The sequence below is a fragment of the Salmo salar genome, chromosome 02 (assembly GCF_965601325.2).
Source record: "Salmo salar chromosome 02, fSalSal1, whole genome shotgun sequence".
Lineage (NCBI taxonomy): Eukaryota > Metazoa > Chordata > Actinopteri > Salmoniformes > Salmonidae > Salmo > Salmo salar.
The window spans coordinates 79,164,338-79,191,360 of NC_138292.1; the positions used below are offsets into that span (position 1 = coordinate 79,164,338).

The following is a 27,023-nucleotide window of genomic DNA, read 5'->3' on the forward strand; positions in this document are numbered from 1 at the left end:
GAAATAGGTACATTTTGTCACTCGTTTTGTTCAATATCATGAAGTAATTTCACTTGGCAGAACGTCAGCCTGTTGGCCATTCCAATTAAGCAAATTGAGAAGGTGGTGTGTGTCTTTAGTCAGTCTCTGTGCTCAGTCAGTGTGTGGGAGTGTATACCAGCAGGAGGGAGGGAGGATAAAACCCAGAGCATAGCTGGCTCTGTCTCAGTCTTTCTCTGGCAAGCTACAGAGTACAGACTTTAGGATTACACGCCACACTCCTATTTTTTTCAATCTCTCTCTCCTCTCTCGCTCCTCTACCTCATTCTCTCTCTCCTCTCTCTCTCTCTCTCCTCTCTCTCTCCTCTCTCTCTCTCCTCTCTCTCTCCCTCTCTCTCCTCTCCCTCTCTCTCCTCTCCCTCTCTCTCTCCCCCCCCCTCTCTCTCTCTCTCTCTCTCTCTCTCTCTCTCTCCTCTCTCTCTCCTCTCTCTCTCTCTCTCTCCTCTCTCTCTCCTCTCTCTCCGTATGTGACTCTCTCAGTACTGGGATCTATAGGTTGCTACTGTTAGAAGACACTGTGGAAGCGGTAGGGGGAGTAGCTGGGACTTTGGCATCGATGCCTTCATAAGGACTGGAGCTCTATCGTTGTCTAGTGGATCGCTACCTGGACTGGACTAAGCTCTGGGACGTGGTTGAGGAACACTTGGGACGTGGTTGAGGAACCGTTGGGACGTGGTTGAGGAACCGTTGGGACTTGGTTGAGGAACCATTGGGACTTGGTTGAGGGACTGTTGGGTCGTGGTTGAGGGACTGTTGGAACGTGGCTGAGGAACCGTTGGGACGTGGTTGAGGAACCATTGGGACTTGGTTGAGGGACTGTTGGGTCGTGGTTGAGGGACTGTTGGAACGTGGCTGAGGAACCATTGGGACTTGGTTGAGGGACTGTTGGGTCGTGGTTGAGGGACTGTTGGAACGTGGCTGAGGAACCGTTGGGACGTGGTTGAGGAACCATTGGGACTTGGTTGAGGGACTGTTGGGACGTGGTTGAGGGACTGTTGGAACGTGGTTGAGGGACTGTTGGGGACTTTAGCAAGTCTTCCAGGCAGATTTGTAGACTCTTTTGGAGCAGAGTGTTAAGGATCCGGTCCTGTCCTCAACGTGTGAGCATCTCTCTGTGGGTCCATGAGTGGATAGCAGGTCTGTGTGATTTGGTGTGTGTGAGTTCCTGTGTGACTTGGTGTGTGTGAGTGAGTGTGTGACTTGGTGTGTGTGACTTGGTGAGGGTGACTTGGTGTGTGTGACTTGGTGTGTGTGAGTTCCTGTGTGACTTGGTGTGTGTGAGTGAGTGTGTGACTTGGTGTGTGTGACTTGGTGAGGGTGACTTGGTGTGTGTGACTTGGTGTGTGTGAGTTCCTGTGTGATTTGGTGTGTGTGACTTGGTGTGTGTGTGAACGTTCCTGTGTGTGTGTGAGTGTGTGACTTGGTGTGTGTGTGTGAACGTTCCTGTGTGTGTGTGAGTGTGTGACTTGGTGTGTGTGAGTGAGTGTGTGACTTGGTGTGTGTGTGACTGTGTATGTGATTCGGTGTGTGAGCGTGTGTGTGATTTGGTGTGTGTGAGCGTTCCTGTGTGTGTGTGTGTGTGTGTGTGTGTGTGTGTGTGTGTGTGTGTGTGTGTGTGTGTGTGTGTGTGTGTGTGTGTGTGTGTGTGTGTGTGTGTGTGTGTGTGATTTAGTGTGTGTGAGTGAGTGTGTGACTTGGTGTGTGTGAGCGTTCCTGTATGTGTGTGTGTGTGTGAGTGTGTGATTTAGTGTGTGTGAGTGAGTGTGTGACTTAGTGTGTGTGAGCGTTCCTGTATGTGTGTGTGTGTGTGAGTGTGTGAGTGTGACTGTGTGTGCTAGCTCAGCCAGGATGAGTGTTCCCATGTTAAAGATTGGAGCGGTGCTGAGCACCATGGCCATGGTGACTAACTGGATGTCCCAGACACTACCCTCTCTAGTGGGGCTCAACGCCACCAGCCCTGACGGAAACCACCAGAGGATCATCAGCGTACGTACACACACACACACACACACACACACACACACACACACACACACACACACACACACACACACACACACACACACACACACACACACACACACACACACACACACACACACACACACACATACGCACGCACGCACGCACACACACACACTTACGCACGCACGCCTACAACCACACAAACACACACACACACACACACATACACACACACACACACACGTACACACGCACACACACACACGTGCACACACACGTACACATAAACACACATACATACACGCACACACACACACACGCGCACACTCAGACGTACACACGCACGCGCACACACAGACACACACACACATACATACGCACACAGCGATGGACACACAGTGACGCAGACAGAGACATACATAAAGACACAGACCTGAACCAGACATCTCTCCTGCTGTGTGACTGGGTGGAACAAACACAGACCTGAACCAGACATCTCTCCTGCTGTGTTCTTGGGTGGGGTAGACAGACAGGATAGAAGGAAGAGAGGGAGGGAGTCAGAAAGCGAGAATGAAAGAGTGACAGAAAGAGGGGGAAGGAGAGATCATGCATCTAAATATCTCAGGAAACACATCCATCCATCTGTGAGAGATACTATTACAGTTATGAGTCACACACACACACACACACACACACACACACACACACACACACACACACACACACACACACACACACACACACACACACACACACACACACACACACACACACACACACACACACACACACACAGCCAACGAAACAAGGTTTCTGTCCCCCTGAGGGATGGTGACTAACCTACATGGACTGGGTCGTCCTGGCAACCCCAGACCTGGCCGATGGTCCTGTGGAACTCAGTTGGGAGAGCAGGGCACTTGCAATGCCAGGGCAGTGGATCTGAGTCCTATTACAACCCAGAAATAACATGCACACATGACTCTATGTCTCTTTGGATTAAAGTGTCTGCTAAATGGTATCTATTATTATGTTTCTGGTCACTGGCTGTAAGACACACACACACACACACACACACACACACACACACACACACACACACACACACACACACACACACACACACACACACACACACACACACAGTGAATTCATAGTGATGCTATAGTGGCGTTATAGTGGTGTTATATTGATGTTATAGTGGGGTTATAGTGATGTTATAGTGGTGTTATAGTGGTGTTATAGTGATGTTATAGTGATGTTATAGTGGTGTTACAGTGATGTTATAGTGGCATTATAGTGATGTTATGTTATAGTGGTGTTATAGTGGTGTTATAGTGGTGTTATAGTGGTGTTACAGTGATGTTATAGTGGTGTAATAGTGATGTTATAGTGGTGTTATAGTGATTTTATGGTATAGTGATGTTATAGGGATGTTATAGTGGTGTTATAGTGTTGTTATAGTGGTGTTATAGTGATGTTATAGTGGTGTTATAGTGGTGTTATGTTATAGTGGTGTTACAGTGATGTTATGGTGGTGTTATAGTGATGTTATAGTGATGTTATGTTATAGTGGTGTTATAGTGGTGTTATAGTGATGTTATAGTGGCGTTATAGTGATGTTATGTTATAGTGGTGTTATAGTGGTGTTACAGTGATGTTATAGTGGTGTAATAGTTTTTTACATTTTTACATTTTAGTCATTTAGCAGACGCTCTTATCCAGAGCGACTTACAGTAGTGAATGCATACATTTCATACATTTTTTTCTTCCGTACTGGTCCCCCGTGGGAATCGAACCCAATTGATGTTATAGTGGTGTTACAGTGATGTTATAGTGGCATTATAGTGATGTTATGTTATAGTGGTGTTATAGTGGTGTTATAGTGGTGTAATAGTGATGTTATAGTGGTGTTATAGTGATGTTATGGTATAGTGATGTTATAGGGATGTTATAGTGGTGTTATAGTGGTGTTATAGTGGTGTTACAGTGATGTTATAGTGGTGTAATAGTGATGTTATAGTGGTGTTATAGTGATGTTATGGTATAGTGATGTTATAGGGATGTTATAGTGGTGTTATAGTGGTGTTATAGTGGTGTTATAGTGATGTAATAGTGGTGTTATAGTGGTGTTATAGTGATGTTATGTTATAGTGGTGTTACAGTGATGTTATGGTGGTGTTATAGTGATGTTATAGTGATGTTATAGTGATGATATGTTATAGTGGTGTTATAGTGATGCTATGGTGACCCTATAGTTATGTTATAGTGATGTTAAGTTATGGTGGTGTTAGAGTGATGTTATAGTATTGTTATGTTATAGTGGTATTATAGTGGTGTTATATTGATATTAGAGTGGTGTTATAGTGATGGTATGTTATGGTGGTGTTATAGTGGTGTTATAGTGATGTTATGTTATAGTGGTGTTATAGTTATGTTATAGTGATGTTATAGTGGTGTTATAGTTATGTTATTGTGGTGTTATAGTGATGTTATAGGGATGTTATTGTGGTGTTATAGTGGTGTTATAGTGGTGTTATAGTTTTGTTATAGTGATGTTATAGTGGTGTTATAGTGGTGTTATAGTGATGTTATGGTGGTGTTATAGTGATGTTATAGTGGTGTTATAGTGATGTTATGTTATAGTGTTGTTATAGTGATGTTATGGTGATGTTATAGTTATGTTATAGTGATGTTATGTTATGGTGGTGCTATAGTGGTGTTATAGTGGTGTTACAGGGGTGTTATAGTGATGTTAGAGTGGTGTTATAGTGATGTTATGTCATGGTGGTGTTAGAGTGGTGTTATAGTGATGTTTTGTTATAGTGGTGTTATAGTTATGTTATTGTGGTGTTATAGTGATGTTATAGTGATGTTATTGTGGTGTTATAGTGGTGTTATAGTGGTGTTATAGTGATGTTATAGTGGTGTTATAGTGATGTTATGTTATAGTGGTGTTATAGTGATGTTATGGTGGTGTTATAGTGATGTTATATTGGTGTTATAGTGATGTTATGTTATAGTGGTGTTATAGTGATGTTATGGTGATGTTATAGTTATGTTATAGTGAAGTTATGTTATGGTGGCGCTATAGTGATGTTATAGTGATGTTATGGTGATGTTATAGTTATGTTATAGTGATGTTAAGTTATGGTGGTGTTAGAGTGATGTTATAGTGGTGTTATAGTAATGTTATGTTATAGTGGTGTTATAGTGGTGTTATAGTGATGTTATGTTATAGGGGTGTTATAGTGGTGTTATAGTGATGTTAGAGTGGTGTTATAGTAATGTTATGTTATAGTGGTGTTATAGTGGTGTTATAGTGATGTTATGTTATAGTGGAGTTATAGTGGTGTTATAGTGATGTTATATTATATTAGTGTTATAATGGTGTTATAGTGGTGTTATAGTGATTTTATGTTATAAGTATGTTATAGGGATGTTATAGTGGTGTTATAGTGGTGTTATGTTATAGTGATGTTAAGTTATGGTGGTGTTAGAGTGATGTTATAGTTTTGTTATAGAAATTTTATGTTATAGTGGTGTTATAGTGGTGTTATAGTGATGTTATGTTATAGGGGTGTTATAGTGGTGTTATAGTGATGTTAGAGTGGTGTTATAGTAATGTTATGTTATAGTGGTGTTATAGTGGTGTTATAGTGATGTTATGTTATAGTGGAGTTATAGTGGTGTTATAGTGATGTTATATTATATTAGTGTTATAATGGTGTTATAGTGGTGTTATAGTGATTTTATGTTATAAGTATGTTATAGGGATGTTATAGTGGTGTTATAGTGGTGTTATGTTATAGTGATGTTATAGTGGTGTTATAGTGGTGTTATAGTGATGTTATGTTATTGTGGTGTTATAGTGGTATTATGTTATAGTGGTGTTATATTGATGTTATAGTGGTGTTATAGTGGTGTTATCGTCATGTTATGGTGGTGTTATAGTGATGTTATAGTGGTGTTATAGTGATGTTATAATGGTGTTATAGTGGTGTTATAGTGATGTTATAGTGGTGTTATAGTGGTGTTATTGTGATGTTATAGTTATGTTATAGTGGTGTTATAGTGATGTTATAGTGATGTTATAGTGGTGTTGTAGTGATGTTATAGGTAAAGTATAGGTAAAGGAGGGGAGAGGTAAAGTATAGGTAAAGGAGGGGAGAGGTAATGGAGAGTTAAAGGAGAGGTAAAGGAGAGAAAAAGGAGGGGTAATGGAGAGTTAAAGGAGAGCAATGCACAGCAATGCACAAACAACTTCCCACAAAGGGACAGGCGAAACAGGGCTACCTAAGTATGACTCTGAATCAGCAACAACGATGTACAGCTGTTCCCGATTGAGAGCCATACCAGGCCAACACAAAGAAATACACAACATAGAAAACCATAGAAATACAAAACATTACCCAAAAACCCCGGAACACATAAATCAAACACCCCTCTTACATAAATACATATCCCATTAAACCCCGAACCACATAAAACAAATACCCCCTGCCACGTCCTGACCAAACTACAATAACCAATAACCCCTTATACTGGTCAGGACGTGACAAAAGCAAGTGAAGTAGTTAATTAATATACAAAAGTGAAATAAACAATAAAAATTAACAGTAAAAACATTAAATTCACAGAAGTTCCAAAAGAATAAAGACATTACTGTCACGTTCGTCGTATGAAGGAGACCAAGGCGCAGCGTGCGTAGAGTTCCACATTCTCTTTAATAGTGAAACTTACAACCAAAACAACAAAGAAATAACAAACGTGCAGTAATGCAGTGCACAAGGCAACAATACAAAAACAAGATCCCACAAAAAACCCAGTGGGAAAAGCCTGCCTAAATATGATCCCCAATCAGAGACCATGAAAGACAGCTGCATCTGATTGGGAACCATATCAGGCCAACATAGAAATCCAAACATAGATATACATAATCTAGAATGCCCACCCAAATCACACCCTGACCTAACCAAATAGAGAAATAACAAGGCTCTCTACGGTCAGAGTGTGACAATTACAAATGTCATATTATGTATATATACAGTGTTGTAACGATGTGCAAATGGTTAAAGTACAAAAGGTAAAATAAATAAGCATAATATGGGTTGTGTTTACAATGGTGTTTGATCTTCACTGATTGACCTTCTCTTGTGGCAACAGGTCACACATCTTGCTGCTGTGATGGCACACTGGTATTTCACCCAGTAGATATGGAACCTTTTTTGGAACACAATTATTTTTTTCTTACTGAGATTTACTGTCAGGCCCAGGTCAGGCAGAACCTGAGCAGAAGATCTAGGTGCTGCTGTAGGCCCTCTTTGGTTGGGGACAGAAGAACCAGATCATCGGTAGACATTTGACTTCAGATTCTAGTAGGGTGAGGCCGGGCGCTGCAGGCTGTTCTAGAGTTTATAATGTCGTATGTTTTTCCCCCAACACCACTTTCCATCAATTTATATAGCAGACCCTCATGTATAGCAGACCCTCATATATAGCAGACCCTCATGTATAGCAGACCCTCATATATAGCAGACTCTCATGTATAGCAGACTCTCATATATAGCAGACTCTCATGTATAGCAGACTCTCATGTATAGCAGACCCTCATATATAGTAGACTCTCATGTATAGCAGACTCTCATGTATAGCAGACCCTCATGTATAGCAGACCCTCATGTATAGCAGACTCTCATGTATAGCAGACTCTCATATATAGCAGACTCTCATGTATAGCAGACCCTCATGTAAAGCAGACCCTCATATATAGCAGACCCTCATGTATAGCAGACCCTCATATATAGCAGACCCTCATGTATAGCAGACTCTCGTGTATAGCAGACCCTCATGTATAGCAGACTCTCATATATAGCAGACCCTCATGTATAGCAGACCCTCATGTATAGCAGACCCTCATATATAGCAGACCCTCATGTATAGCAGACTCTCATATATAGCAGACCCTCATGTATAGCAGACCCTCATGTATAGCAGACCCTCATATATAGCAGACTCTCATGTATAGCAGACCCTCATATATAGCAGGCCCTTATGTATAGCAGACCCTCATGTAAAGCAGACCCTCATATATAGCAGACCCTCGTGTATAGCAGACTCTCGTGTATAGCAGACTCTCATGTATAGCAGACCCTCATGTAAAGCAGACCCTCATATATAGCAGACCCTCATGTATAGCAGACTATCGTGTATAGCAGACTCTCATGTATAGTAGACCCTCATGTATAGCAGACTCATGTATAGCAGACTCATGTATAGCAGACTCATGTATAGCAGACCCTCATGTATAGCAGACCCTCATGTGACGTGACTGAACACCTGTTTCCTGTTTCCGGTCACAACTTGCAGACTTGTTTACGCTGCTGTGCGTTTTGTTGCCGATCTTACTTTGCTACCTGACGGTTTTTTACTTTTTCATTACCGTATATTTTGACTTTTTCCCTCACTCAACTTTTTTCATTCAACTTTTTCACCCCGGAGGTTTTATCTGGACATGGTTCGTCAGGACTTCAAACAGCCGAAGCTAAGTAACATTAACATGATGCCTTCTAATTGCAGTCGTTGTACTTATAATATACAGGAGAACGATCGCCTTATGGCAAGGATAGCTGTGCTGCAAGCCCAGCTTCAGACGCGATCGTTAGGCAAGGGTAATTTCAGTGTAGGAAAGGATGAAACAGCGTCTGTGCCACCAGTAAGTACAGATAGTAACGTTAGTATAAACCCCCTCGCACGGTCCCCGCAGCCGGACATCTTTCTCATGGCTTCTGGAGGGAAACGCTGTAGGAATGCTCAACCGGTGTCGCTTATTCAGCCGACAGAAACTTTCAACCGGTTCTCCCCATTAAGCGAGTCGGAGTCGGAGGCCGAGACTTCTCTGGTCTCTACTCCTCCCGTTGTGGGGTCTGAGACGCCGACGGCTCCCACCATTAGCTCTGACAAATTGAAAACCCTAGTCATTGGCGACTCCATTACCCGCAGTATTAGACTTAAAACTAATCATCCAGCGATCATACACTGTTTACCAGGGGGCAGGGCTACCGACGTTAAGGCTAATCTAAAGACGGTGCTGGCTAAAGCTAAAACTGGCGAGTATAGAGATATTGTTATCCACGTCGGCACCAACGATGTTAGGATGAAACAGTCAGAGGTCACCAAGCGCAACATAGCTTCAGCGTGTAAATCAGCTAGAAAGATGTGTCGGCATCGATTAATTGTCTCTGGCCCCCTCCCAGTTAGGGGGAGTGATGAGCTCTACAGCACAGTCTCACAACTCAATCGCTGGTTGAAAACTGTTTTCTGCCCCTCCCAAAAGATAGAATTTGTAGATAATTGGCCCTCTTTCTGGGACTCACCCACAAACAGGACCAAGCCTGGCCTGTTGAGGAGTGATGGACTCCATCCTAGCTGGAGGGGTGCTCTCATCTTATCTACGAATATAGACAGGGCTCTAACTCCTCTAGCTCCACAATGAAATAGGGTGCAGGCCAGGCAGCAGGCTGTTAGCCAGCCTGCCAGCTTAGTGGAGTCTGCCACTAGCACAGTCAGCGTAGTCAGCTCAGCTTTCCCCATTGAGACCGTGTCTGTGCCTCGATCTAGGTTGGGCAAAATTAAAAATGGCGGTGTTCGCTTTAGCAATCTCACTAGTATAAAGACCTCCTCCATTCCTGCCATTATTGAAAGAGATTGTGATACCTCACATCTCAAAATTGGGTTACTTAATGTTAGATCCCTCACTTCCAAGGCAGTTATAGTCAATGAACTAATCACTGATAATAATCTTGATGTGATTGGCCTGACTGAAACATGGCTTAGCCTGATGAATTTACTGTGTTAAATGAGGCCTCACCCCCTGGTTACACTAGTGACCATAGCCCCCGTGCATCCGGCAAAGGCGGAGGTGTTGCTAACATTTACGATAGCAAATTTCAATTTACAAAAAAAACAATGACGTTTTCGTCTTTTGAGCTTCTAGTCATGAAATCTATGCAGCCTACTCACTCACTTTTTATAGCTACTGTTTACAGGCCTCCTTGGCCATATGCAGTGTTCCTCACTGAGTTCCCTGAATTCCTATCGGATCTTGTAGTCATAGAAGATAATATTCTAATTTTTGGTGACTTTAACATTCACATGGAAAAGTCCACAGACCCACTCCAAAAGGCTTTCGGAGCCATCATTGACTCAGTGGGTTTTGTCCAACATGTCTCTGGACCTACTCACTGCCACAGTCATACTCTGGACCTAGTTTTGTCCCATGGAATAAATGTTGTGGATCTTAATGTTTTTCCTCATAATCCTGGACTATCGGACCACCATTTTATTACGTTTGCAATTGCAACAAATAATCTGCTCAGACCCCAACCAAGGAGCATTAAAAGTTGTGCTATAAATTCTCAGACAACCCAAAGATTCCTTGATGCCCTTCCAGACTGCCTCTGCCTACCCAAGGACGTCAGAGGACAAAAATCAGTTAACCACCTAACCGAGGAACTCAATTTAACCTTGCGCAATACCCTAGATGCAGTTGCACCCCTAAAAATTAAAAACATCTGTCATAAGAAACTAGCTCCCTGGTATACAGAAAATACACGAGCTCTGAAGCAAGCTTCCAGAAAATTGGAACGGAAATGGCGCCACACCAAACTGGAAGTCTTCCGACTAGCTTGGAAAGACAGTACCGTGCAGTATCGAAGAGCCCTCACTGCTGCTCGATCATCCTATTTTTCCAACTTAATTGAGGAAAATAAGAACAATCCGAAATTTCTTTTTGATACTGTCGCAAAGCTAACTAAAAAGCAGCCTTCGCAAATGGAGGATGGCTTTCACTTCAGCAGTAATAAATTTATGAACTTCTTTGAGGAAAAGATCATGATCATTAGAAAGCAAATTACAGACTCCTCTTTAAATCTGGGTATTCCTCCAAAGCTCCATTGTCCTGAGTCTACACAACTCTGCCAGGACCTAGGATCAAGGGAGATACTAAAGTGTTTTAGTACTATATCTCTTGACACAATGATGAAAATAATCATGGCCTCCAAACCCTCAAGCTGCATACTGGACCCTATTCCAACTAAACTACTGAAAGAGCTGCTTCCTGTGCTTGGCCCTCCTATGTTGAACATAATAAACGGCTCTCTATCCACCGGATGTGTACCAAGCTCACTAAAAGTGGCAGTAATAAAGCCTCTCTTGAAAAAGCCGAATCTTGATCCAGAAATTATAAAAAACTTTCGGCCTATATCGAATCTTCCATTCCTCTCAAAAATTGTAGAAAAAGCTGTTGCACAGCAACTCACTGCCTTCCTGAAGACAAACAATGTATACGAAACGCTTCAGTCTGGTTTTAGACCCCATCATAGCACTGAGACTGCACTTGTGAAGGTGGTAAATGACCTTTTAATGACGTCAGACCGAGGCTCTGCATCTGTCCTCGTGCTCCTAGATCTTAGTGCCGCTTTTGATACCATTGATCACCACATTCTTTTGGAGAGATTGGAAACCCAAATTGGTCTACATGGACAAGTTCTGGCCTGGTTTAGATCTTATCTGTCGGAAAGATATCAGTTTGTCTCTGTGAATGGTTTGTCCTCTGACAAATCAATTGTAAATTTCGGTGTTCCTCAAGGTTCCGTTTTAGGACCACTATTGTTTTCACTATATATTTTACCTCTTGGGGATGTCATTCGAAAACATAATGTTAAATTTCACTGCTATGCGGATGACACACAGCTGTACATTTCAATGAAACATGGTGAAGCCCCAAAATTGCCCTCGCTAGAAGCCTGTGTTTCAGACATAAAGAAGTGGATGGCTGCAAACTTTCTACTTTTAAACTCGGACAAAACAGAGATGCTTGTTCTAGGTCCCAAGAAACAAAGAGATCTTCTGTTGAATCTGACAATTAATCTGGATGGTTGTACAGTCGTCTCAAATAAAACTGTGAAGGACCTCGGCGTTACTCTGGACCCTGATCTCTCTTTTGAAGAACATATCAAGACTGTTTCAAGGACAGCTTTTTTCCATCTACGTAACATTGCAAAAATCAGAAATTTTCTGTCCAAAAATGACGCAGAAAAATTAATCCATGCTTTTGTTACTTCTAGGCTGGACTACTGCAATGCTCTACTTTCCGGCTACCCGGATAAAGCACTAAATAAAGTTCAGTTAGTGCTAAATACGGCTGCTAGAATCCTGACTAGAACCAAAAAATTTGATCATATTACTCCAGTGCTAGCCTCCCTACACTGGCTTCCTGTTAAGGCAAGGGCTGATTTCAAGGTTTTACTGCTAACCTACAAAGCATTACATGGGCTTGCTCCTACCTATCTTTCCGATTTGGTCCTGCCGTACATACCTACACGTACGCTACGGTCACAAGACGCAGGCCTCCTAATTGTCCCTAGAATTTCTAAGCAAACGGCTGGAGGTAGGGCTTTCTCCTATAGAGCTCAATTTTTATGGAATGGTCTGCCTACCAATGTGAGAGACGCAGACTCAGTCTCAACCTTTAAGTCTTTACTGAAGACTTATCTCTTCAGTAGGTCCTATGATTAAGTATAGTCTGGCCCAGGAGTGTGAAGGTGAACGGAAAGGCTGGAGCAACGAACCGCCCTTGCTGTCTCTGCCTTGCCGGTTCCCCTCTTTCCACTGGGATTCTCTGCCTCTAACCCTTTTACAGGGGCTGAGTCACTGGCTTACTGGTGTTCTTCCATGCCGTCCATGGGAGGGGTGCGTCACTTGAGTGGGTTGAGTCACTGACGTGGTCTTCCTGTCTGGGTTGGCGCCCCCCCCTTGGGTTGTGCCATGGCGGAGATCGTTGTGGGCTATACTCGGCCTTGTCTTAGGACGGTAAGTTGGTGGTTGGAGACATCCCTCTAGTGGTGTGGGGGCTGTGCTTTGGCAAAGTGGGTGGGGTTATATCCTGCCTGTTTGGCCCTGTCCGGGGGTATCATCGGATGGGGCCACAGTGTCTTCTGATCCCTCCTGTCTCAGCCTCCAGTATCTATGCTGCAGTAGTTTATGTGTCGGGGGGCTAGGGTCAGTCTGTTACATCTGGAGTATTTCTCTTGTCTTATCCGGTGTCCTGTGTGAATTTAAATATGCTCTCTCTAATTCTCTCTTTCTCTCTTTCTGTCTTTCTCTCGGAGGACCTGAGCCCTAGGACCATGCCTCAGGACTACCTGGTATGATGACTCCTTGCTGTCCCCAGTCCACCTGGCCGTGCTGCTGCTCCAGTTTCAACTGTTCTGCCTGCGGCTATGGAACCCTGACCTGTTCACCGGACGTGCTTGTTGCACCCTCGACAACTACTATGATTATTATTATTTGACCATGCTGGTCATTTATGAACATTTTAACATTTTAACATCTTGACCATGTTCTGTTATAATATCCACCCTGCACAGCCAGAAGAGGACTGGCCACCCCTCATAGCCTGGTTCCTCTCTAGGTTTCTTCCTAGGTTTTTGGCCTTTTCTAGGGAGTTTTTCCTAGGGAGTTTTTCCTAGCCACCGTGCTTCTTTCACATGCTTTGCTTGCTGTTTGGGGTTTTAGGCTGGGTTTCTGTACAGCACTTTGAGATATCAGCTGATGTACGAAGGGCTATATAAAAATAAATCTGATTTGATTTGATTTGATGTATAGCAGACTCTCGTGTATAGCAGACCCTCATGTATAGCAGACCCTCATATATAGCAGACCCTCATGTATAGCAGACTCTCGTGTATAGCAGACACTCATGTATAGTAGACCCTCATGTATAGCAGACCCTCATGTATAGCAGACTCTTGTATAGCAGACTCTCATGTATAGCAGACCCTCATGTATAGCAGACCCTCATGTATAGCAGACTCTCATGTATAGTAGACCCTCATGTATAGCAGACTCTCATGCCAAATTGAGTCAAAGGCTTTTTTGAAATCAACAAAGCATGAGAAGACTTTGCCTTTATTTTGATTTGTTTGTTTTGTCAATTAGGGTGTGCGGGGTGAATATGTGGTCTGTTGTACAGTAATTTGGTAAAAAGCCAATTTGACATTTGCTCAGTACATTGTTTTCACTGAGGAAATGTACGAGTCTACTGTTAATGATAATGCAGAGGATTTTCCCAAGGTTGCTGTTGATGCATATCCCACGGTAGTTATTGGGGTCAAATTTGTCTCCACTTTTGTGGATTGGGGTGATCAGTCCTTGGTTCCAAATATTGGGGAAGATGCCAGAGCTAAGGATGATGTTAACCTCGATGGGCTAGGTGGGACGCTTGCGTCCCACCTACTCAACAGCCAGTGGAATCCCGTTGCGCAATATTCAAATACCTTAGAAATGCTATTACTTCAATTCCTCAAACATATGACTATTTTACACCATTTTAAAGACAAGACTCTCGTTAATCTAACCACACTGTCCGATTTCAAAAAGGCTTTACAACGAAAGCAAAACATTAGATTATGTCAGCAGAGTACCCAGTCAGAAATAATCAGACACCCATTTTTCAAGCTAGCATATAATGTCACAAAAACCAAAACCACAGCTAAATGCAGCACTAACCTTTGATGATCTTCATCAGATGACACTCCTAGGACATTATGTTATACAATACATGCATGTTTTGTTCAATCAAGTTCATATTTATATCAAAAACCAGCTTTTTACATTAGCATGTGACTAGCATGTGACTAGCATTCCCACCGAACACTTCCGGTGAATTTACTAAATTACTCACGATAAACGTTCACAAAAAACATAACAATTATTTTAAGAATTATAGATACAGAACTCCTTTATTAAGCAATTGCTATGTCCGATTTTAAAATAGCTTTTCGGTGAAAGCACATTTTGCAATATTCTGAGTAGATAGCCCGGCCATCACAGGCTAGCTATTTTGACACCCACCAAGTGTGGTTCTCACCAAACTCAGATTTACTATAAGAAAAATTGGATTACCTTTGCTGTTCTTCATCAGAATGCACTCCCAGGACTTCTACTTCAATAACAAATGTTGGTTTGGTTCTAAATAATCCATAGTTATATCCAAATAGCGGCGTTTTGTTCGTGCGTTCAAAAAAATTCAAAATATTCCATTACCGTACTTCGAAGCATGTCAAACGCTGTTTAAAATCAATTTTTATGCGATTTTTCTCGTAAAAAAGCGATAATATTCCGACCGGGAAACCCTGTTTTCGTTCAAAGACTGAAAATGTAAACATGGTGGAGTCTCGTGCACGAGCGCCCCAGTCTCATTGTTCTCTGATCGACCACTATCCAAATGCGCTACTGTTTTTCAGCCATGGCCTGCAAAGTCATCATTCAACGTTCTGGCGCCTTCTGAGAGCCTATGGGAGCGTTAGAAATGTCACGTTATGCCAGAGATCCCCTGTTTTGGATAGTGATGATCAAGAAGGCCAAGAAATAGTCAGAGAGAGCGCTTCCTGTTTGGAATCTTCTCAGGTTTTGGCCTGCCAAATGAGTTCTGTTATACTCACAGACACCATTCAAACAGTTTTAGAAACTTTAGGGTGTTTTCTATCCAAATCAAATTATATGCATATTCTAGTTACTGGGCAGGAGTAGTAACCAGATTAAATCGGGTACGTTTTTTATCCGGCCGTGCAAATACTGCCCCCTATCCCCAACAGGTTTTAAAGAGTTTTAGTATAGCCAATTGGAATTTGTGGTCTGTATATTTGATCATTTCATTGAAGATACCATCAACACCACAGGCCTTTTTGGGTTGGAGGGTTGTATTTTGTCCTGTAGTTCATTCAATGTAATTGGAGAATCCAGTGAGTTCTGGTAGTCTTTAATAGTTGATTCTAATATTTGTATCTGATCACGTATATGTTTTTGCTGTTTGTTCTTTGTTATAGAGCCAAAAAGATTGGATAAGTGGTTTACCTATACATCTCCATTTTGGATAGATAATTCTTTGTGTTGTTGTTTGTTTAGTGTTTTCCAATTTTCCCAGAAGTGGTTAGAGTCTATGGATTCTTCAATTACATTGAGCTGATTTCTGACATGCTGTTCCTTCCTTTTCTGTAGTGCATGTCTGTATTGTTTAGTGATTCACCATAGTGAAGGCGTAGACTCTGGTTTTCCGGGTCTCTATGTTTTTGGTTCGATAGGTTTCTCAATTTCCTTCTTAGATTTTTGCATTCTGCATAAAACCATTTGTCCTTGTTGTTCATTTTCTTCGGTTTTCTATTTCAGATTTTTAGATCTGATAGGGAAGCTGAGAGGTCAAATATACTGTTAAGATTTTCAACTGCCAAGTTTATACCTTCACTATTACAGTGGAACGTTTTGTCCAGGAAGTTGTCTAAAAGGGATTGAATTTGTTGTTGCCTAATTGTTTTTTGGTAGGTTTCCAAACTACATTACTTCCATCTATAGCATTTCTTAACATTATTCAGTTCCTTTTGCTTTGATGCCTCATGATTGAGTATTGATCTGTTCAAGTAGACTGTGAATTTGCTGTGGTCTGATAGGGGTGTCAGTGGGCTGACTGTGAACGCTCTGAGAGACTCTGTTTTGAGGTTAGTGATAAAGTAGTCTACAGTACTGTGACCCGTTTTTGTTGGTAATGTTGTCATAGTTGTGCCTAGGGGGGCATATGGGGGAGGGTGTGTGCTGAGTGTGTCAGGTTCTTGTCCGGTATTGTAAACTGTGTGTATTGAGAACTAGTGAACCTCCCTATTGTTTGCCAGAGATAGCAAAGACCCTCTCAATATGGTACCAATGCCTGCTGACAAAATTAGGTGTGTGTGTGCTGCCATAGCAACTCTTTGCAAGTTCATCAAGTTCACACACACACACACACACACACACACACACACACACACACCACACACACACACACACACACACACACACACACACACACACACACACACACACACACACACACACACACACAGTAATTGATGAGGAGCAGATGGAGAAGGTGTGAAAGGTGCTGTTTTATTAATTAAAGACAGCGAGGAGAGAAATAGAGAGAGAGCACAACAACACCGTCTGCTTTCTATTCTAGTTTGACCTTTACACCTGAAATGATGAGAGAGATGTTTCAATACAACCCTTGGATATTGTCATTGAATAGGTTTGATTTTAAGGGTCGAGTCCTTCCTTTCTGGGTTTGAATCCGCTGAGCTAAAAGCTACAGATGAAGGATCTTAATTTGAGCCAGTTTGCAACAGCAAGAAAATAATCCTGCAGCAAGGAGGATTATTATGTGGATCATAATTAATGGACATTTTTGGAGTGGTTGATCAATTAAGGGAAAATCATGTCTGAAATTTAAAATGTAAATTACTAACTTCAGAAGTAGTTTTTTTAACCTCAACTACACTACAAGTTTTAAATGTCCTGTTGTCCTGAAACAGGGTGATCAAATTAAGATCCTACATCTGTATGTCCAGTTGTCTTCCATCATCAGTGTGATTATCAGGAATCAGAGGACATCATGACACACACAGTGACCTTCAGGTGTGTGTGTGTGTGTGTGTGTGTGTGTGTGTGTGTGTGTGTGTGTGTGTGTGTGTGTGTGTGTGTGTGTGTGTGTGTGTGTGTGTGTGTGTGTGTGTGTGTGTGTGTGTGTGTGTGTGTGCGGGGACATCACAAAAGATACGGTATGATCCCAAAACACAATTGTAGAATCATCCGCACAACTGGACAGTTTTTTGTTTGTTTTGGGAACATATATGTTGTGATGTCCCCACAATTTGTGTGAGTCGAGGTATTAGCCTAGCCTAGCCTTAGGTATTAGCCTAGCCTTAGGTATTAGCCTAGCCTAGCCTTAGGTATTAGCCTAGCCTTAGGTATTAGGACCGCAGTTTTCAGGCAAGGTTATCGCCTCAATTATCTCTCTCTCTGTCTGCAAGTTTATAGCTCTAACTCCCTCCCTCCCTCCCCCCAGGCGTTGTATCCGGGTCCAGATGAAGGTTGGCAGGTGTACAGCTCGGCGTCAGACCCTGATGGGAAGTGTGTGTGTACAGTGGTTGCTCCCGCTCAGAACCTCTGCAAACGAGACCCCCACAGCCGCCAGCTACGCCTACTCACAGAACAGGGGGGGGGGGGGGGGTGTGTGTGTGTGTGTGTGTGTGTGTGTGTGTGTGTGTGTGTGTGTGTGTGTGTGTGGTGTGTGTGTGTGTGTGTGTGTGTGTGTGTGTGTGTGTGTGTGTGTTCGGGATGGAAGCTCGTGTCCAGAATCACAATGCAGAGAGGAAAGGGCAGTGGACTGGAATAAGATATTCACGGGTCTGAGTGCCGTTGACATGAACACACTTACAGGCCCCTGCGTCCTACAATCGACAGCATCATGATAGAATTAGAGAGAGATAGAAAGTCAGACATAGTTTGGGAAAGAGAGAGAGAGATACTGGAGATAGACAGAAAGACAAAGACAGAGACACTGGAGATAGACAGAGAGACAAAGACAGAGATACTGGAGATAGACAGAAAGACAAAGACAGAGATACTGGAGATAGACAGAAAGACAAAGAGAGAGAGATAAGGATGGAATGGGTGAGAAAATAGAGAGAGGAAGAACAAGACACAAAAGGTCTGCTGTTGGTGTTGATCAGTGAAGAACGGTGAAGAACAATGACAACAAACCGTTGACGGCGTGTTTGTCTAGTCATGTTCGTGTGTGTGAGAGAGAGAGGGAGAGAGACAGTGTTGTGTGCGTGCGTGTGCGTGTGTGTATGTGTGTGTGTGTCAGAAAGAGAGTTTTTTTGTGGTTACTTCCTTATCATCTGTGTGTTGTGTTTGTATTGATCTAATTTGCTTTAAGTGTTTGTGTGTGTAACCCTGACTGTGTGTGTGTGTGTTTAGGTGCAGAACGTGAGTCAGTCTATGGAGGTGATGGATCTGAGGACGTCTAGAGACCTGCAGTACGTCAGAGATACTGAACCACTACTGAGAGGAGTAGACGGACACATAAACACCTACACCACCAACCCACGCAGACTCACTAAGAAGGGCCTGCAGGTCCCCCCCCACACACACACACACACACACACACACACACACACACACACACACACACACACACACACACACACACACACACACACACACCACCAACCCCGAGAGCTTCCCATCTAAGGGATGACTGCTATTGGCTCTACAACAATATCTCTCCATTTGACCAGTTTGACTTCAGATTCTGAAGTTCATCCACGTTTCTCCAAAACATCAAATTTCAAAAGTTGTTGTCGACTGTCACGTTGGTATAAAGGGTCGGGAGACAGGTGCAGGAATGCGTAATATTTTTTTTTTTATTTCATCCAAATTACGGCGTGCCGTGTAAAGGCACGGGGACAAAGACCAAACAAACACCTAACAAAACACAGGGTTGAAACCCAAACAAAAGAGCGAGGAGAACCTTGAATAAATAACACCAGCGCACAATGATACCACACGGGACTAGACCCGTAATCATCTGCACAATACACGTGGCACAAAAGCCAAAACAACACAGGTACTCACACGACCAACGCACATTGGAACAATAATCGACCGGACAATGGTGAACCAAAGGGCACATTTATACAAATACAATCAGGGGAAATGGGAACCAGGTGTGGGTGATGAAACAGTTCAGTGACTAGAGGCCGGTGACGTAGACCTCCGTAACTGGTGCACGGAATGAGCAGCAGTAGCGCAGGGATCCGTGACATCAACACCCCTGGGTTGCTGCTGCGGTTGCCGCTCCTCCTTTCTGCGTCTCTCTCTGCATTCTGAATGGTTCATGTTTGGGGTTAAAAAAGAATCCTAATGAGTGTCTACCACTGGAACACACGACCATCGGAGCTCACGCCTATCCACCATCCCCGTCCACAACGCTCCAGCAAAACCCAGGCCTACTAGATGTAATACAGCTCACGTCTATCCACCATCCCCGTCCACAACGCCCCAGCAAAACCCAGGTCTACTAGATGTAATACAGCTCACATCTATCCACCATCCCCAACGCCCCAGCAAAACCCAGGTCTACTAGATGTAATACAGCTCACATCTATCCACCATCCCCAACGCCCCAGCAAAACCCAGGTCTACTAGATGTAATACAGCTCACGTCTATCCACCATCCCCGTCCACAACGCCCCAGCAAAACCCAGGTCTACTAGATGTAATACAGCTCACATCTATCCACCATCCCCGTCCACAACGCTCTAGCAAAACCAAGGTCTACTAGATGTAATACAGCTCACGCCTATCCACCATCCCCGTCCACAACGCCCCAGCAAAACCCAGGTCTACTAGATGTAATACAGCTCACGCCTATCCACCATCCCCGTCCACAACGCCCCAGCAAAACCCAGGTCTACTAGATGTAATACAGCTCACATCTATCCACCATCCCCGTCCACAACGCTCTAGCAAAACCAAGGTCTACTAGATGTAATACAGCTCACGCCTATCCACCATCCCCGTCCACAACGCCCCAGCAAAACCCAGGTCTACTAGATGTAATACAGCTCACGCCTATCCACCATCCCCGTCCACAACGCCCCAGCAAAACCCAGGTCTACTAGATGTAATACAGCTCACATCTATCCACCATCCCCGTCCACAACGCCCCAGCAAAACCCAGGTCTACTAGATGTAATACAGCTCACATCTATCCACCATCCCCAACGCCCCAGCAAAACCCAGGTCTACTAGATGTAATACAGCTCACATCTATCCACCATCCCCGTCCACAACGCCCCAGCAAAACCCAGGTCTACTAGATGTAATACAGCTCACATCTATCTACCACCCACAACGCTCTAGCAAAACCCAGGCCTACTTGATGGTAATAACGCTCACCGTTGCCCCTACTGGCTGTTTGTTTTACATTTGTCATTTAGCCGACGCTCTTATCCAGAGCGACTTATAATAGTGAGTGGATACATTTTCGTACTGGTCCCCACGTGGGAATCGAACCCACAACCCTGGTGAAGCAAGCGCCAGCTGAGGCATCTCCCAACATCTCCCACGTCCTGGGTACATGGACGTACGTCGAACTTCCAAGTGGATCTTGAGCGACCTGGCTGCACACACACACACACACACACTAACACACACACACACACACGCACACACACACACACACACACACACACACACACACACACACACACACACACACACACACACACACACACACACACACACACACACACATACACACACACACACTAACACACACCACCCCTGTTCTCCTCAGCGACAAAAACACTGCTTTCACATAATCTTCTCCCTCTTTCATCTCTCTCCCATCCCTCTCTCCCATCTCACTTTCCCATCCCTCTCTCCTCTCCCATCCCTCTCTCCCCTCCCTCTCTCCCCTCCCTCTTTCCCATCTCCCTCTCCCATCCCTCTCCCCTCCCTCTCTACCCTCCCTCTCGCCCATCCCTCTTCAAGCTCTGTCCCATCCCTCTCTCCCATCTTACCCTCATGGGGTGTGTGTGTGTGCGTGTGTGCGCTCTGCGTGTGTGTGTTTGTGTGCATTTAAGTGTTTGTGTGTCTCATCGACCCCTTTGGTGGTCTGACAGTCCTAAAGTTACCCCACTGCCCACAGACACTAGCTGAACTGAATATTTATAACATGGAATAAAGCTTATCAATATGCAAAGACTAACCTGAGGGAATGAGAGAGAGAGAGAGAGAGAGAGAGAAAGAGAGCGAGACAGAGAGAGCCCAGCAAACCAGAATTGGTTCTGTGAAAGTTCCCAGAACATTTGTTAGGTTGCAGCAAAGGTTCTCATAACACAAAAACTGTCTAGTCGTGGTGATGATTATAGAATGTTTGTATAAAACCTTCACCTGACGTTGCAAGAACGTTCATAGAACACATTTATTCTGCTCTTTAAAGGTTCCCAGAATGTTTCATTAGGTGTGTGTGTGTGTGTGTGTGTGTGTGTGTGTGTGTGTGTGTGCGGGGACATCACAAAAGATACAGTATGTTCCCAAAACACACTTGCAGAATTATCCGCACAGCTGGACAGTTTTTGTGTTTTGGAAACATATTTTGTGATGTCCCCACAATGTTCCCATCAGACTGTTCCTACAACGTACTGAACCATTCTGGTAACCATTAAAGAACAGATGAAATGTGTTCTGGGAACATTATTGTAAACATATGGTGAATGTTTTTTTGCACCCTAAAAGAAACATTGTAAAATCATCCGCACAACAGGAAAGTTTTTGTGTTTTGGGAACATATGTTTTGTGATGTCCCCACAATGTTCTGACCAGACTGTTCCCACAACCTAATGAAACATTCTGGGAACCTTTAAAGAACAGATGAAATGTCTTATAGGAATGTTCTTGTAACATCAGGAAAATGATCTATACACGTTTTATACAAACATTCTACAATCATCTCCACGAATGGACAATATTTGTGTTATGAGAACATTCACAGAACCAAATGTTGGTTTGCTGGAAAACATTACTGGTACATTGTGTTATTACACTACCTGGAAACACAATGAGAACTTGGTGGTTGTTACAGATGTTGTGAAACCTAGGCTGCAGTCCAAACACGTTTTTATTTTTCCACCTCAGCCCTCACGCGTAGCCACTTTCCCTTGGGGGAATCCCCATGGAAACCGGATGCAGTTTGATTGTCATCTCAGGTGGAGGTCCAGTTCACTAACGTTAACCTCTCTAGGGTAGGTGGGACGCAATCGTCCAACACTATTCAACAGCCAGTGAAAAATCTGAGCGCCAAATTTAAAACCACAAAATGTCATAATTCAAAGTTCTCAAACATAGGACTATTTTACAGCATTTTATAGATACACTTCTCCTGAATCGAATCACGTTGTCCGATTTCAAAAAGGCTTTACAGCGAAAGAAAAACATTAGATTATGTTAGGAGAGTACATAGACACAAATAACCACACAGCCATTTCCAAGTAACTAGCATGCATCACAAATACCCAAAACACAGCTAAATGAAGCACTAACCTTTGATGATCTTCATCAGATGACACTCCTATGACATCATGTTACACAATACATGCATTTTTTGTTCTATCAAGTTCATATTTATGTCTAAAAACAGCCTTTTACATTGGCGCGTGACGTTCAGAAAATATTTTGCCTCCAATACTGCCAGTGAATCAGCACTACAATTTACAAAAATACTCGTCATAAACGTTGATAAAATATTAAACTGTCATTCAAAGAATTATAGATGAACATCTCCTTTATGCTAACGCTGTGAAAGATTTCAAAATAACTTTACTGGGAAAGCACACTTTGCAATAATCTGAGTACTGCGCTCAGAAAAATACACTAGGCAATACAGATACCCGCCATTTTGGAGTCATCTAAAATATTAAATAGCATTAGAAATATTTACTTACCTTTACATTTACAATTACATTTACGTCATTTAGCAGACGCTCTTATCCAAGTGACTTACAAATTGGTGCATTCACCTTATGATATCCAGTGGAACAACCACTTTACAATAGTACATCTATATCTTTTTTGGGGGGGAGGGTAGGGGGGAGGGTTAGAAGGATTACTTAATCCTATCCCAGGTATTCCTTAAAGAGGTGGGGTTTCAGGTGTCTCCGGAAGGTGGTGATTGACTCCGCTGTCCTGGCGTCGTGAGGGAGCTTGTTCCACCATTGGGGTGCCAGAGCAGCGAACAGTTTTGACTGGGCTGAGCGGGAACTGTGCTTCCGCAGAGGTAAGGAGGCGAGCAGGCCAGAGGTGGATGAACGCAGTGCCCTTCTTTGGGTGTAGGGACTGATCAGAGCCTGAAGGTACGGAGGTGCCGTTCCCCTCACAGCTCCGTAGGCAAGTACCATGGTCTTGTAGCAGATGCGAGCTTCAACTGGAAGCCAGTGGAGTGTGCGGAGGAGCGGGGTGACGTGAGAGAACTTGGGAAGGTTGAACACCAGACGGGCTGCGGCGTTCTGGATGAGTTGTATGGGTTTAATGGCACAGGCAGGAAGCCCCGCCAACAGCGAGTTGCAGTAATCCAGACGGGAGATGACAAGTGCCTGGATTAGGACCTGCGCCAATTCCTGTGTGAGGCAGGGTCATACTCTGCGAATGTTGTAGAGCATGAACCTACAGGATCGGGTCACCGCCTTGATGTTAGCGGAGAACGACAGGGTGTTGTCCAGGGTCACGCCAAGGCTCTTAGCACTCTGGGAGGAGGACACAATGGAGTTGTCAACCGTGATGGCGAGATCATGGAACGGGCAGTCCTTCCCCGGGAGGAAGAGCAGCTCCATCTTGCCGAGGTTCAGCTTGAGGTGGTGATCCGTCATCCACACTGATATGTCTGCCAGACATGCAGAGATGCGATTCGCCACCTGGTTATCAGAAGGGGGAAAGGAGAAGATTCATTGTGTGTCGTCTGCGTAGGAATGATAGGAGAGACCATGTGAGGATATGACAGAGCCAAGTGACTTGGTGTATAGCGAGAATAGGAGAGGGCCTAGAACTGAGCCCTGGGGGACTCCAGTGGTGAGAGCACGTGGTGCGGAGACAGATTCTCGCCACGCCACCTCGTAGGAGCGACCTGTCAGGTAGGACGCAATCCAAAAGTGAGCCGCGCCGGAGATGCCCAACTCGGAGAGGGTGGAGAGGAGGATGTGATGGTTCACAATATCAAAGGCAGCAGATAGGTCTAGAAGGATGAGAGCAGAGGAGAGAGAGTTAGCTTTAGCAGTGCGGAGAGCCTCCGTGACACAGAGAAGAGCAGTCTCAGTTGAATGACCAGTCTTGAAACCAGACTGATTTGGATCAAGAAGGTCATTCTGAGAGAGATAACAAGAGAGCTGGCCAAGGACGGCACGCTCAAGAGTTTTGGAGAGAAAAGTAAGAAGGGATACTGGTCTGTAGTTGTTAACATCGGAGGGATCGAGTGTAGGTTTTTTGAGAAGGGGTGCAACTCTCGCTCTCTTGAAGACGGAAGGGATGTAGCCAGCGGTCAAGGATGAGTTGATGAGCGAGGTGAGGTAAGGGAGAAGGTCTCCGGAAATGGTCTGGAGAAGAGAGGAGGGGATAGGGTCAAGCGGGCAGGTTGTTGGGTGGCCGGCCATCACAAGTCACAAGATTTCATCTGGAGAGAGAGGGGAGAAAGAGGTTAAATTATAGGGTAGGGCAATGTGAGCAGGACCAGCGGTGTCGTTTGACTTAACCTACCTTGGCAAGGTGGGACGTTTGCGTCCCACCCTAGTCAACAGCCAGTGGAATCGCGTGGCGCGAAATACAAATACCTCAAAAATGCTATAACTTCAATTTCTCAAAATATGACTATTTTACACCATTTTAAAGACAAGACTCTCGTTAATCTAACCACATTGTCCGATTTCAAAAAGGCTTTACAGCGAAAGCAAAACATTAGATTATGTCAGGAGAGTACCCTGCCAAAAATAATCACACAGCCATTTTCAAAGCAAGCATATATGTCACAAAAACCAAAACCACAGCTAAATGCAGCACTAACCTTTGATGATCTTCATCAGATGACACTCCTAGAACATTATGTTATACAATACATGCATGTTTTGTTCAATCAAGTTCATATTTATATCAAAAACCAGCTTTTTACATTAGCATGTGATTTTCAGAACTAGCATACCCACGGCAAACTTCCGGTGAATTTACTAAATTACTCATGAATAACGTTCACAAAATACATAACAATTATTTTAAGAATTATAGATACAGAACTCCTTTATGCAATCGCGGTGTCAGATTTGAACCTCTCTAGGATAGGTGGCACCAAATCGTCCCACCTACGTAACAGCCAGTGTAATCCCGTGGCGCGTTATTCAAAAACCTTGGAAATGCAAAAACTTAAATTTTTCAAACATACGACTATTTTACACCATTTTAAAGACAAGACTCTCGTTAATCTAACCACACTGTCCGATTTCAAAAAGGCTTTACAACGAAAGCAAAACATTAGATTATGTCAGCAGAGTACCTAGCCAGAAATAATCAGACACCCATTTTTCAAGCTAGCATATAATGTCACATAAACCCAAACCACAGCTACATGCAGCACTAACCTTTGATGATCTTCATCAGATGACAACCCTAGGACATTATGTTATACAATACATGCATGTTTTGTTCAATCAAGTTCATATTTATATCAAAAACCAGCTTTTTACATTAGCATGTGACTAGCATGTGACTAGCATTCCCACCGAACACTGCCGGTGAATTTACTAAATTACTCATGATAAACGTTCACAAAAAGCATAACAATTATTTTAAGAATTATAGATACAGAACTCCTCTATGCACTCGATATGTCCGATTTTAAAATAGCTTTTCGGTGAAAGCACATTTTGCAATATTCTCAGTAGATAGCCCGGCATCACAGGGCTAGCTATTTAGACACCCAGCAAGTTTAGCACTCAGAAAAGTCACATTTACTATAAGAAAAATGTTATTACCTTTGCTGTCTTCGTCAGAATGCACTCTCAGGACTTCTACTTCAATAACAAATGTTGGTTTGGTTCAAAATAATCCATAGTTATATCCAAACAGCGGCGTTTTGTTCGTGCGTTAAAGACACTATCCGAAAGGGTAAATAAGGGTGACGACCATGGCGCAATTCGTGACAAAAAAATTCTAAATATTCCATTACCGTACTTCGAAGCATGTCAACCGCTGTTTAAAATCCATTTTTATGCCATTTTTCTCGTAAAAAAGCGATAATATTCCGACCGGGAATCTGCATTTAGGTAAACAGAGGAAAGAAAATAAAGTATTCGGTCGACTCGGGCATGCGCCTATGCCCACAGTACTCTGAGCGGCCACTTGCCAAACGCGATAATGTGTTTCAGCCAGAGCCTGCCACGATATCCTTCAGCTTTTTCCCGGGCTCTGAGAGCCTATGGGAACCGTAGGAAGTGTCACGTTATTGCAAAAATCCTAAGTCTTCATTAAAAAGAGCCCAGATGAAACACAACTTGTCAGACAGGCCACTTCCTGCATGGAATCTTCTCAGGTTTTGGCCTGCCATA

The 27,023-nt window shown here is 43.4% G+C and overlaps 1 protein-coding gene across 1 annotated transcript in view; it reads left to right on the forward strand.

Annotated features, from left to right (window-relative positions):
* The first annotated feature begins 470 nt into the window (after window positions 1-470).
* LOC106593847 (noelin-2) overlaps window positions 471-27,023 on the forward strand; it is a 77,454-nt gene continuing 50,901 nt past the window's right edge. Inside the window, exons 1-3 of the mRNA XM_082967398.1 lie at window positions 471-2,025; window positions 17,936-18,103; window positions 18,853-19,008. Of these exons, the coding sequence (XP_082823524.1) occupies window positions 1,888-2,025; window positions 17,936-18,103; window positions 18,853-19,008 (462 nt within the window). The 5' untranslated portion in view covers window positions 471-1,887. The remainder of the gene's footprint in view (window positions 2,026-17,935; window positions 18,104-18,852; window positions 19,009-27,023) is intronic.